This window comes from Eubalaena glacialis, chromosome 3 (assembly GCF_028564815.1).
Source record: "Eubalaena glacialis isolate mEubGla1 chromosome 3, mEubGla1.1.hap2.+ XY, whole genome shotgun sequence".
Lineage (NCBI taxonomy): Eukaryota > Metazoa > Chordata > Mammalia > Artiodactyla > Balaenidae > Eubalaena > Eubalaena glacialis.
Window position 1 is genome coordinate 54,287,252 of NC_083718.1, and position 13,517 is coordinate 54,300,768.

Below are 13,517 nucleotides of genomic sequence, written 5' to 3' on the forward strand. Positions count from 1 at the left end.
TTGTTATTATTAATATCATTAACTAAGCATAGCATTGTATTGAGCAACACTCAAAACCTTACCTGTTCGAGTATAACAATGAATCGGGAAGCTGGTGGTAGTGTATACACTAATACAACATAAAGTGGTCCCAAACCTAGAACTCCAATCTGGAAGACCACAAAAAGGAAGCAATGCAATAGAGAATGGACTACTGGATGAGAACTCCTGTGATAGCCTCTGGCCCAGCATTGAAACAGGAAATAGGGAACTGTAAGTGTACATAAGAACATGGTGCACCACATCCACATAGCAACAGTAAGTTTGCCAAAAGCATAAGACATGAGATTGAACTCAAGCACTAGCCTGGGGAAAAAAAGCACAAAGAAAGAACTCAGAAGTGGATTTTTAATACGCACTGATTTATAAAATTAAAAACTTTCAGACCCAAAACTTTCAACTTTAGGAGACACAACAACACTAATACACAGAAGTCATGGATGTAACACTTATGCTCCTAAGCCTCAGCTTCATAACTTATTTATCTATTTTCTAAAAGCTCTAGGATAATATGGTCTTTGAACATAAGATACCTAAACTACTAACCTAAGATAACAAGACTCTGAACTTCTCAAAGATTAGATTCTGACATTAATACATTTTAAAGTCTAAAATATGCTATGGCAAAGTAAATACTTAAAATATTTAAATAGCAATCATTTATGTACAAAAGATGATTTTGCAGAATGAAATAGTACAATTCGAAAATCTAATATACTATTATGATTATCTCAAATTTTAATTTACTAATAAAGCACATAATTCAATGTATGATTATCACACTGTCATTTTTAGTTATAATTTGATTTTTATATTAAAAATATCATGTTTTTCAAACGTTAAATTCCAATAAACTACCTATTTTTAGAAACAACTTAAAATGCATACCCATAGCAGAAAAATTGGTAAGTCATATATACAATATTCTCTCATTTAGGAAAATTACCTAGAAACTACTAAGATGGTCTATTAAAATAGACCATTTTAAAAATAAAAGTCATAAAACTTCTAATATTCTTCTTAGTTGTACTTTTCAGGAGAGAGAACTCTCACCCTCAAATCAGCTGCTTTGGGATTTTCTGAAGCAATTTAACCAAATCATCTTTTTTCAAAATTTAAATATAGTGAAAACTCCCAACACCCCATGCATCAACTAAGCAAACAGGTATACAATACTGTCTTACCTTCCTTCATCAATGTAATCTACTACAAGTGTGCTGAGAATGAAGAGAATGAGGAGGGCAATGAACATGTGATATATCGTTCTGATGTGGTCCACCTCAAACAGCTCACTGTAAATGTAGTTCAAATAAAATTAATCGATATTTAATTTTAAAACACCATATATTAAAGACTTTACTTCAAAGCAGTTCAGAAGATGCTTAATCCACACTCCAAAAACATCTCAAACAGTAATCACAGAACATTACTCATGAATATCAGTATTCGAATGAAGAAATCAATGATAAATAATCAACTCAGACAGCATTTCAAAAGAAATATTCATTACCTACTCAAAATGTACCTTTAATTTTCAGTTCACAAATGAAGTTGCCACAATTAATTTACATTGCCTATTTTTTTTCCCATAAAATCTACACAATCAGGGTTCTAAAATAAGTAAATCTGAGAAAACTATCAAGTCTCAAAGTTGGCTAGCCAAAGAAGAGATGAAAAAAATTTATGTATCAAGAAGACAGCACCACCGAAACTCTCTTGAAGTGGTTTACCTAATTAGAAAATTTCTGTTCTAGCAGCACAACTTCAAGGAATTTATCAGAGGACCAATAACCATTCTTATCTCCAACTCCTCCTTTGAAACTAGATACAGAACCAAAAGATCAGAAAGGAGGAGCAAGAGATGGCAAATGTACAAAAAGAAGTATCAAAAATGTATTACATGAATACAGAACAAACCTATTAAACATTCATAGAGTACTCAGTGATTATAACCATCAGAATAGTTTGATTTTTTAAAATTCAAATTATTAACAAAAGCAACTAAAAATACTCACTCTAAGAGAGATCGCCTTATAACAAAAATCTTTCCATGTTCTGGAGGTGCTCTCAGATCTCTGGGAAGAGCAAAAAATTAAAATATGAGTACTTCAAGTATTACAAGAAATTTAAACCTATGGATAAGAAAAGCAATATTGCCAACTACAGCTTATAATATTAACTGCCTTCTCACTATGATCCAGGTACTGTGTTAGGGTTTTATGCATGTTTTGTCATTTGCTCCTTCTGAACAATGCTGTGAGGTAGGTGCAGACATATCTGATTAGGAAGGAAGAGATGTTAGGCAAACCTAACTAGAGCAGCACTCAAAAAGACCCCACAGCCCAGCCCCTATGGAGATGCATTCCTGGCATCGCAGGCTGACAACCACTCTTCCTTCTCCTAAACACCCCTAAGGACAAGCCTCCAGCCATACTTTATTCAGTTCACATACTATTTTTGGTCTGTCCTCCAAAACTGCACTGATGTTTATGATACCCTCCCCTAAGGTCTTCCAACAATCCCCAACAGCCTCCTGATCTAAAAGGTTACCTCCAGTTACTAAAACCTCACATTTTAACATCTAACATTATCACCTTCTTTAGGGCTTCTTGCAGTACCATTAGCACTTCTGCTATGGTTAGCTATTCTGGTCAAAACAGTTCTCCAGAACAGGAGACTGACAGAGACCAAAGAGGCATAAAACCAAGGAAAGCACAAAATGGCAAATTAGCACACACTGGCCTTTGATAGCCTTCCCTCTACTGCTCTGGATGACTGACCAATTAAAATAACGTATACTAATTGCACTGTACTTTATTACAAGTACTGTATAGAGTACAATAGAGAGGCAGTATAAGACACAGTGAAGAGCACGGACACTGGGTTCAAATCCCCACTGTGTAATCTTGGACAACATTTAACTGCTTCGCGCTTCAGTTTCCTAACCTGTAATATGCAGCTATGTTATGTGCCTCACAGGGCCATTGTTTGGTTTAAATGTAAAGCATTCAACAAGTGTTGGCTATGTTATTCTATAAGTCAGCATGGTCTTAAATGAGGTATGCATGTTTGTTATAATCCACATATTAAGATGAAGAAACCCACCCTTCAAGTGTTTAAAATAGCAATACATGGCTAATAAAAGGTAGTGTGGTGTGAATCCAGGCTTTTTTAGTGCAATCCACATTGAGACCACTGAGCTGTGCTAGAGTAGACTTGTGCATTAAAAGAAACTATTACTTGTACTTACTTAGCTCTGTGGCTGTTCTCTCCTTCAAGAACAGAAAAGGATGTGAGAGCACAACCACCATTGTCTAATGATGCGGATTTTTCAATGAGATTGGTCACAAAATCATCAAAGTGACTGCCAACTTCCTTCATAAAAAAGGGCTTCAATTCCTAGAATTTTAAGACAAATAAAGGAAAACATTAGGAGCTAACTAGCTTATGAGTCGTTGACATTTTTTAAAGGGTTCTCCTAAATAGAGCTGGATCAAAAGGAATCCATGATAAGTGAATTCACAGGAATAAAAACAGAAAAGTGATTTCTATAGCTGACCTGTAGTTTCAGAAACTGCTACTGAAAAAGCAACATGATGATTTGTCTTTTTAAGAATATATACCCTTTGGACTTCCCTGGTGGCACAGTGGTTAAGAATCCGCCTGCCAATACAGGGGACACGGGTTCGAGCCCTGGTCCGGGAAGATCCCACATGCTGCAGAGCAACTAAGCCCGTGTGCCACAACTGCTGGGCCTGCGCTCTAGAGCCCACGAGCCACAACTACTGAAGCCCATCCACCTGGAGCCCATGCTCCGCAACAAGAGAAGCCACTGCAATGAGAAGCCCGCGCACCGCAACGAACAGTAGTCCCCACTTGCCGCAACTAGAGAAAGCCCGCGCGCAGCAACGAAGACCCAACGCAGCCACAAAAATTAAAATAAATAAAATACATTTTTAAAAAAAGCATGTATACCCTTTTAGGCATAAATCAAAGTAATCACCTACTAAACGAACTCCTACGAGTGATATACAAAAACAAAATAACAAATGCTAAAAATGACATTATTTTTTTCTCTTCAAATTTTTATACGGAAAACAAAAATCAATATTATGTCACCATTATATAAGTTTAAGTCCCCTTTCTTCTCAAGCAACCCCTTCAGCGCCAAGTGTCCAGTGTTTATATTGAATATTTTAAGTCATGTCATTTCTCTGTGATACCAACATTTATACAATAATGTATATTCCTACCTCCACAGCTATATAGTTATCTAACTATAACACACACTTTTATAACACAGAATTGTTATACATTTTAACACTTTAAAACTTACAGTTTTTGAAAAGTATGAGGCAAAAAAAATTTTTTTCTTCAAATTATAATGGGCCACCTACTGTGGATGCTCAAATTGTAAATTGCGGTATTTTAAAATTGGCAGGACTCATCTACACAAAGGAAAACAAAGTGTTACTTACTAATTTTTCAAGAAAAAAAAATGCTCTCTCCTCTAACTATATTATTTAGGTTGAACCTAAAATATCTGAAGTAGCCTTTTTTCTGGATTCTGTTTTTGTTTTTCTGGACTCTGTTTTAACAAGAGCTTGGCCAAGTCTTTTAAAAGTAAAGCCTGAAAATATTAATGTATCTAATGGAACTATATGAAGCTTTTTCAAACTACTTCCTTCTAGAGTTCCCAAATGTTTTTGGGGTCCCGGGCAGTGAGAACTGGGCACAAAAGCCTTTCTGTGTTCTCCATTTCTTGTTTGTAGGAAATAGGCTTCATTCAGCCTCCTTGACCTTCCCAGAGTTCCAAAGGGAAGGTTCAAACAGCTGCTTATCAGGGAAGGGAGGGGATGCAGAAACAAGGGCGGAGCAGTCAAGAAACAATAGTGCAAGCCTTGGGACAGGGTCCTGGCTCCTCCTCAAGGAATATACAGTATCTTTGAGCTCTTCTGCAGAACAAAGGCCCCCACCCAGATGGAGGATGGCAACTTCAGGCTGAGTGCAAGATTCCTGGAGCACCGCCCTGTTACCTCACCACCAACCAATCAGAAGGAAGCCATACACCCTACAGCCCTCACCCCAAATTTTGCCTATAAAAACTTCTACCCCCAAACTGTAACAAGGAAGAGCCAATTGTGACTCCAAGTTGGATCTGTTTCTTTTACTTTAACCTTTGCGTTTCATTGCTTTTGTTATTATAATCACTGTCTATAGCTGTAAGCATACATAATGGCCTGCCACCGGGAACCCCTGTCCCTCTGTCTGTTAAACTAAAAGGCCTTTGTTCAGCTCACAGAGAAACATTCTGACCCTGCCCACCTGTGAATGGCTGCAGAAAAGACAAAATTAACACATCCCCTCCTCCAGATAAATGGCCTTTTCTTTATTTCCTCACCTCCTCCCCATCTCTTCTATAAAAGAAACTGGCATCCAGACCCTGAATAAGATGGTTTTGGGGGGGGGGGGACCCTAGTCCACCATCTTCTCGGTCTGCTGGCTTTCCGAATAAAGTCACTATTCCTTGCCTCAACACCTCGTCTCCTTGATTTATTGGCCTGCTGTGCGGCGAGCAGAGTGAGCCTGGACTCGGTAACACAAACTCCGATGTTTCAGTTTATTTGGCCTCACTGTGTGTCAGGCACACAAACCTTGTTCAGTAACAATAGCTGATGGAGATGAAAAATACGAGATATACACATATGAACAATACACAGTAGACTACCTAAATGTCACCTGAGAAATAGAACCATTAATGAAAAGACTCAAAGAACATATAAAAGTTTAGCAAAGAAAGCAAACCGGAGATGACTGGAAATACCTTTTTTGAGCTGGATGTCAAGCTGAAACCTTTAAGGATCTCAGTAAGTAGGACTTAAGATTAACTGAAAAGTGGGAGGAGGAGACAATATGATGAAAACCCAAGAGAGGAAAGTATTAGCCAAACAGAAAATGTGAATGATGCTGCCCGGTTTTAAGGACAAAAACATATAGAACCTATGTTCCCTGGAAGAAATAGAGTTTTATAAAATTATTTGTTCATATTAAGGTTATCAAATAGTATTTTACTTTAGTTCCTTTTGCTCGTTTCAATTATATGCCCATCTTCATTCTGAAATTTTTCAATAGGCATGATGCTGTTACCGAGTCCAAGCTTGCTCTGCTTACCGCACAACAGGCCAATAAATTGGGAGAGGAGGTGTTGAGGCAAAGAATACGACTTTATTCGGAAAGCCGGCAGACGGAGAAGATGGAGGACTAGGGTTTCCAAAAAACCATCTTATCGGGGTCTGGATGCCAGTTTCTTTTATAGAACAGAAAGGAGGAGGCGGTGAGGAAGTAAAGTAATGAGGCCATTTATCTTGCAAAATAGGAGGGGATGTGTTAATTTCTTCTTTTCTGTAGCCATTCACAGGTGGGCAGGGTCAGATTGTCTCCGTAAGAGCTGAACAGAGGAACTTGAGTTTAACATTCAGGCAGAGGGGCAGGGTTCCCTGAATCAGGCCATTATGTATAATAACAAAAGCAACGAAAAGCAAAGGTTAAAGTAAAAGAAACAGATCCAATGTGGAGTCAAAATTGGCTCTTCCCTGTTACAGTGCTTCCCTAACCAAAAACAAAACAAACACCCAAAAAAGTGACACTCAAAAAAAAAAAAGGAGCGGGGGGTGGGCTATTTTCTCATTAAGCTCTAGCATTGGACTGCTTAATAAATGAAGGTATTTTTCAGGTACAAAAACGCTGTCTCACGTAGAAATATACTAAAAGAGAAGAAGGGAAAGAATTCGTTCATTCCACTAAGTGCTAGGTGTAGTTCTGGGCACTGCTGCAGGCACTGGAGATCCAACAATGAACAAAACCTAGTGACTGCCCTCATGGAACTTAAAACTCCAGTGGGGGTAAACAGGACATACAGTATGCCAGACAGTGTTAGGGAAAGAAAGAAAGAGAAGGGACTGGAGGAAAGAGGGTGCTATTTTTCATAGAGAGGTCAGAGAAAGCCTCAAAAATAAGATGACGTTTGATAAGATCTGAAGAATGTAAGAGGGCAAGTTAGTCGATACCTGTGGGAAAAGTAGCAGAAGAAAGAAGCGTTAAGGGTAAAAAGCCCTGAGGCAGGAACACCCTTGACATGTTTGAGTAATAGCAAGGAAACAGGACATTATAGTTGAAGCAAAAGAGTGATAAGAGTTGAGGTCAGAAAAGAAGGGGAGGGTGGCAGGAGAGGGGCTAAACCATGTAAGGTCTTAACATTTTACTCCCTATTCACATTAGTCCATTGAAATTTTATTCAACATTAAAAAAGAAGCCTGGAATCTTTTAACTAGGATTCCTCATACTCTGGAACTAGCACCCTCCCCAATTAAGTATCGGGTTAAGTAGACCAGAAGCATGGGAAAAAAACAAGCCATAATGAATGTTATAAAAATATCAGTAAAAGCTGATATTTATCTACCCAACTCAAATGAAAAATACTCAACTTCTCACGGCACAAGCTCGTGCCTTACTCACTACTTGCCCACAGATGAGCCGTTGCCATACATGCCCCAAAACTTGCAATTTCCACAGCCTACAGCAACCTCCTTATCCTCACCCTCCTCATCAATCAAACCATTCTCTTTTCCCCTTCTTTTTCTCCCCATATTCCAAAACTCCTACTGTAAGCAAAGAATGTTGCCCACCATTCCAGTTCTACAAGGATGAAGCCACTGCCACTGCAGTCACCCACCCTTGAAGGGAATTCAGGATGGAGAAAACAAGGAAGCATTCTGTGCTTTGGATATACTGACCCCTAGACAGTAAATTGCACATCTAAGGAAAATTTTCAAATGGCCCCTGATTCTTGCATCTTCCTGTACATAGAAAAGCACTAAAATCATTAATTTGAGATGTCTATTCTTTCTGATTAGCAGTAATCCTCCTATGCTTGACTAAATGTTTTCCCCAGGCAAAAATCTCATATATATCCTGGCTCCTCTCCTGCCTCTTTTTTTTTTATTATTAATTAATTAATTTTTATTTATTTTTGGCTGTGTTGGGTCTTCGTTTCTGTGCGAGGGCTTTCTCTAGTTGCGGCGAGTGGGGGCCACTCTTCATCGCGGTGTGCGGGTCTCTCACTGTCGCGGCCTCTCTTGTTGCGGAGCACAGGCTCCAGACGCGCAGGCTCAGTAGTTGTGGCTCACGGGCCCAGTTGCTCCGCGGCATGTGGGATCTTCCCAGACCAGGGCTCGAACCCGTGTCTCCTGCATCGGCAGGCAGACTCTCAACCACTGTGCCACCAGGGAAGCCCTCTCCTGCCTCTTTTGAACAGTCTCCTCAGAGCCACTAAGAGGCTATTTCTTGGGCTATGAGGTCCCTGAATAAGGTTCCTGAATAAAAAACTTAACTCACAACTTTTACCTTTTGAGTTGTTCTTTCAGTGGACAGTGAAACTGAGCAGGAGCCTGCATGGCCCTTCCAGGTATAAAAGCCTTTCTGTGTCTCCTGTTTCTTGTTTGTAGGAAAAAAGCTTGAGCCTCCTAGACCTTCCCAGAGTTCTAAAGGGCAGATTCATGCAGTTACTAATTAGGGAATGCAGAAACAAAGGAAAAGCAGTCAAGAAAGATAGTTCAACAATAAAACAGAGTCCTAGTTCCTCCTCAAGGGATATACATAACAATCTGATACCTATCTTCGAATTGTTCTACAGGAACAATTCCAGGTGGAAGATGGTAACTGCAGGCTCAGACCCCAGACTGGTCTCAACCAGAAGGTTGATTTGAGATTCCTGGAACAGCACGCTGTTACCTCACCACCAACCAATCAGAAGAAAGTCATACACCCTACAGCCGCCACCCCAAATGTTGCCTTTAAAAACTCTTCCCTGTGAACCACCCAGAGTTCATGTCTTCTGAGCATGAGCCACTCATTCTCCTTGTGTAAGCAGATAGGGTAGGGGGTCCCCAGAGAAAGAAAACTAGGCATGGCTTTCTTGACATATGAGAAGCCATTTTTGGCCTAAGTAATATTGTGATCTAAGCCTGGTCACAATGCTTGCCCTTGAACAGATCTGATAATTAATGATCTTAAGGGAAGTAAGGGAATGCAGAACAGAGGAAAAGGAGTCAAGAAACAGTAGTCCTAGTTCCTCCTCAAGGGATATACATAATATCTTTGAGTTCAGCAGGAACTAAGGCCCTCATGTGGGTGGAGGTGGAGGATGGAGTAACGATGTTGACCCTCATGACTTCAACTAAAGCTTAGACTCTGTGGACCTTTGGCCCAAGTCTATGCTTCTCAGCTCAAGCCCCTTCATGAATATGCATGTACCCTTGGCTTAAAACTTCCCCAATTTTGCTGTTGGGGAGACACTGCTTTGGGAAAGATCCCCGGTGTTCTCCAAGTAATAAATCCTTCTCCCGCTCTTTGCCTTGGTTGTGTCTTTTGGCTTGACACCCACCAAGAAGTGAACCCAGTTTTTCGGGTAACACTTGCTTGGTCCCTGCAATAAACTTTTCTCTGCTCCAAACTCTGATGTTTTGGTTATTTGGTTTCACACTGCACCAGGCACACAAACTTGGGTTTGACAACAACAGCATGACGGCATTTCTTAATGCTGATGATATAAAATTCACATTTTATGGCAAGACGAGAAAGATTTAAACATAATATTTTTCTTTGCCTGTTTGGACCTCCTCCCTCCCCCCTTTAGTGTGTATTGTGCATGTGCATTAACCAAACCTCCTTAGCAGATAACATTCTTTCTTAATCTCATCAAGGGTCACAACTCCTTAGGAGATAACCTTCCTTCTTAATCTTGTAAGGGGCCCAAAAGACCATGACCTACTACCTGCTTTGTACCTCTAGATCTGGATTGTGTAAACTGTCAATAATCTGTCATTTAATGTACAGCCCTCTATCTCAAAAACTTAATATAACTGTCTATGACCTCTCACAGGCAGAACAGTTCTTGGAAATTTCTGAGAGGCTGTTCCCAGGTTATAATCCTCAATTTGGCGCGAATAAGATTGTCCACTTCTTTCTTAGAAGGACTTACTAACTTTTTTCATCCAACGATGCCTTTGTCCTCTTTCTCTGAGGAATTAAAGTTGATTGAAGCTGCTGCCACTGGGACACAAGGAAGAACTCTATTGTGGACACTATTAAGTTTCCTTAGCCTCCTCCTTTCATGTATCCAAGTACTGATAGAAATAAAGAGTGACTGCTTATTACTGTTATTCCCTTTGTAAGAGGGAATATAGGAAAACACAGTACAAGAAGTGCTCCACTTCTGCCTTCTTCTGAGTTCTTCTATTGCATGAAACTTGTGTTAATTAGAACTTCAAAACGTGACCACAATAAATCTGTCTAAAAATGTCTATCAGTAACCTGAAAAGGAGATAAGCTTATAGGCTTTCTAATTTACTTATCTTCTCAATCTCATCTCTATTAACATTAATTTCATCCAGCCCATGGACTACATGATTGTCCCAGCACAACAGATGGACAGAAGGACAATAGAAGGAAGGAGGCAGGCAGTTAACTAGAAACTAGATTAGCAAGGTGCTTAGATAATCTATCAAAGAACCTCATTTTTAAAACAAGCAGCTAAAGGAGACAACCTCTAAGATTCTAAGAATGGGGAACAACCACCAAGAAGCAAAGATTCTACGGTTGGAACGCAGTGAAGGCACGCACGAGTGATCAGAGACGAGGCTGGAGAAGCAAATAGGGCCTATAGTTCATGACAGATCTTTTAAGTTTTTTGTTTTTTGTTTTTTTTTTTTGCCATGTCACTTGGCTTGCGGGATCTTAGTTCCCCAACCGGGGATTTATTTATTTGTTTATTTATTTAGGCCGTGCCGTGTCTTAGTTGCGGCACACGGGATCTTCAGTTGCAGCATGCGGACTCCTTAGCTGTGGCATGCATGTGGGATCTAGTTCCCGGACCAGGGATTGAACCCGGGACCCCTGCATTGGGAGCATGGAGTCTTACCCACCTGACCACCAGGGAAGTTCCCCCAATCAGGGATTGAACCTGGGCCCTCAGCAGTGAAAGCAAGGAGGAGTCCTAACCACTGGACCACCAGGGAATTCCCCCATTTTAAGAATTTTTCATTTTATCCTAAGGGCAACTGAAAACCAATGATGTTTTAAGCACAAGGTTTATAAACATATTCAGATTTGCATTTCAGAAAGAGAACACTTCTAAAAAGCCTTCCAAACAGAGGTTACTTTGGACTGAGTCTTAAAATGAGAAAAGAGCAGGGTCGTTTACGGATAAAGTAACCCTTACAGAGGCATGAAAAAATTAAAAAGTAGGCTGAGAGAAAGAAACACAAAATAAACATGTATACTCTGAGTAGAGAGTATTAAATATTATACTCTGGAACTTCCAGGTTGGTGAACCCATGTGACGCAGGGAGAATGGCTCACTCAGAGAGCATGGAAGCTCCGCACCCTTTCCCCATACTTGCCCTGTGCATCTCTTCCACCTGGCTGTTCCTGAGCTATTATATCCTTTTATAATAAACTGGTGATCTAGTAAGTAAAAAAAATTAAAAAATAAAATATTATACTCTGACTCCACAAGGTCATATCACTAGTTCATGAATTACTCATTTCTCTGATTCACCGCCTGGCTTTGCACAGAGAATCTTTTAACCTCACAGTGGCATGGAACCAGAAACCTGACCTTTTCGGGCAAAGCAAGTAACACAACAGAACAGGTAATACAGTGTTTAAATTGAATCCCCAAGAGAGGGCTCCCCTAACAATTCACTCTAACGTATACTGCATCTTATTCTTTTCCATCATTGCACTTAATACAATCTAAAATGCTTTATATTTCTATTTTTTGGTGTCTTAATGTCTACCTCCCCCACCTGACTTTAAAACCATGTCTATTTGTTAACCACTCTACAGTCACCTCTCAGCAAAACAACTGCCAAGACTGTAGGTGTAAAATATATTTCCAAACAGCTTTTGATATCAACTCCTGCCCCCGAAACCCCTACTCATACCACTGCTTGCTTTATTCAGTATCTATTATAAAGCAGAAAGTAGATATCTAAAACAAAACAAAACTACATAGCCCTGACTTCTTTGTGGAAACTACAAAGGGAAAGGGACTAAAAATCACTACTGTTGGCTTCCCTGGTGGCGCAGTGGTTGAGAATCTGCCTGCCAATGCAGGGGACATGGGTTCGAGCCCTGGTCTGGGAAGATCCCACATGCCGCGGAGCGGCTGGGTCCGTGAGCCACAATTACTGAGCTTGCGCGTCTGGGGCCTGTGCTCTGCAACAGGAGAGGCTGCGATAGTGAGAGGCCCGCGCAACGCGATGAAGAGCGGCCCCCACTTGCCACAACTAGAGAAAGCTCTCACACAGAAACGAAGACCCAACACAGCCATAAATAAATAAATAAATAAATAAAAATTTAAAAACCCATGAAACTTTGTAATCCGAGCATTAGCAAAAAAAAAAAAAAAACAAAAAACTACTGTTGTTATTGTTGATAATGGCTGTTAATAACTGAATGACTGCTTTATGTTAGATACTCTCTTAGGGGCTTTTAAATATTATTTCTAGTCTTAAAACAGTCTTTGAAGTAGGCAAAAGAATTCCTATTTTACATATGAGAGATCTAAGCGTGAACAAGTCAAGTGACTTACCCAAGGTCACCACTTGTAGGCTATAGAACTAGGATCAGAACTCCAGTCTATCTGACCTCAGAGTTCGCATTACATTATATTGCTTTCCACTGTACTTTATATAAAATAGTTTCTATATGATTAGCACCATAAGCCAAAAAAGGAAAACCTAAAAAGTCAATGATGTACATACATGTAGCCTGAAAATGGTAGGTAATCTAGTAAAAAGGTGTTGTTTGGCTTAGTTCTATTACAAACATTTCATTTGAAGGCATCAATGTAGAAGAGGTTTAAAGTCCTAAACGGTGCATTGTAATAAATTCCTCCTACATAGTCAAAAAGTCTTGAGTATAACTGTTACATAATCCTTAATACAGGAAGCCAAAGGTTCAAGATAAACCAGGAACCAATCAAATTAGAGCTCTGAATTTTAATCCCTTTTTATTTAAAATAAAATTCATCCTGGGCTATTTCCCAATTTAAGTTAGACTACAATATTCTTGATATCATATTGTTATCAGTCTAAACTGAGCTGAAACACATTTATTTACCTTAATCTACTTAGGCAGCTCCTGCATCTTAACTATCCAAATGGTATATATTACAGTTTCTCATCATCACTGCCTACCTCCTTCACTTCATTAGCCATTATTAAATATCAGAAAACCAGAAAGGAGTAAAAATATTACATTCCCAGTAGTTATCAAATGATGCATCCGTACAAATGACTATCATGAAATAATTTTTTAAAAATCACATTTTCAAAGAATATTTTAACACAAAAAAAGCCACAAAATGATGTTAAGAAAAATATACAACTGAATATATAAATGGATGCTGATTT

General features: G+C 39.4%; 1 protein-coding gene across 2 annotated transcripts in view; it reads right to left on the bottom strand.

Moving 5' to 3' along the window:
• The window catches only part of SOAT1 (sterol O-acyltransferase 1), a 66,635-nt gene that overhangs the window by 10,016 nt on the left and 43,102 nt on the right, over positions 1–13,517 (bottom strand). For both annotated transcript variants that reach the window (XM_061185667.1, XM_061185666.1), the window contains 4 exons: positions 3,290–3,438; positions 2,055–2,114; positions 1,224–1,331; positions 63–345 (listed from right to left, as the gene is read on the bottom strand). In XM_061185667.1, the coding sequence (XP_061041650.1) occupies positions 63–345; positions 1,224–1,331; positions 2,055–2,114; positions 3,290–3,438 (600 nt within the window). The remainder of the gene's footprint in view (positions 1–62; positions 346–1,223; positions 1,332–2,054; positions 2,115–3,289; positions 3,439–13,517) is intronic.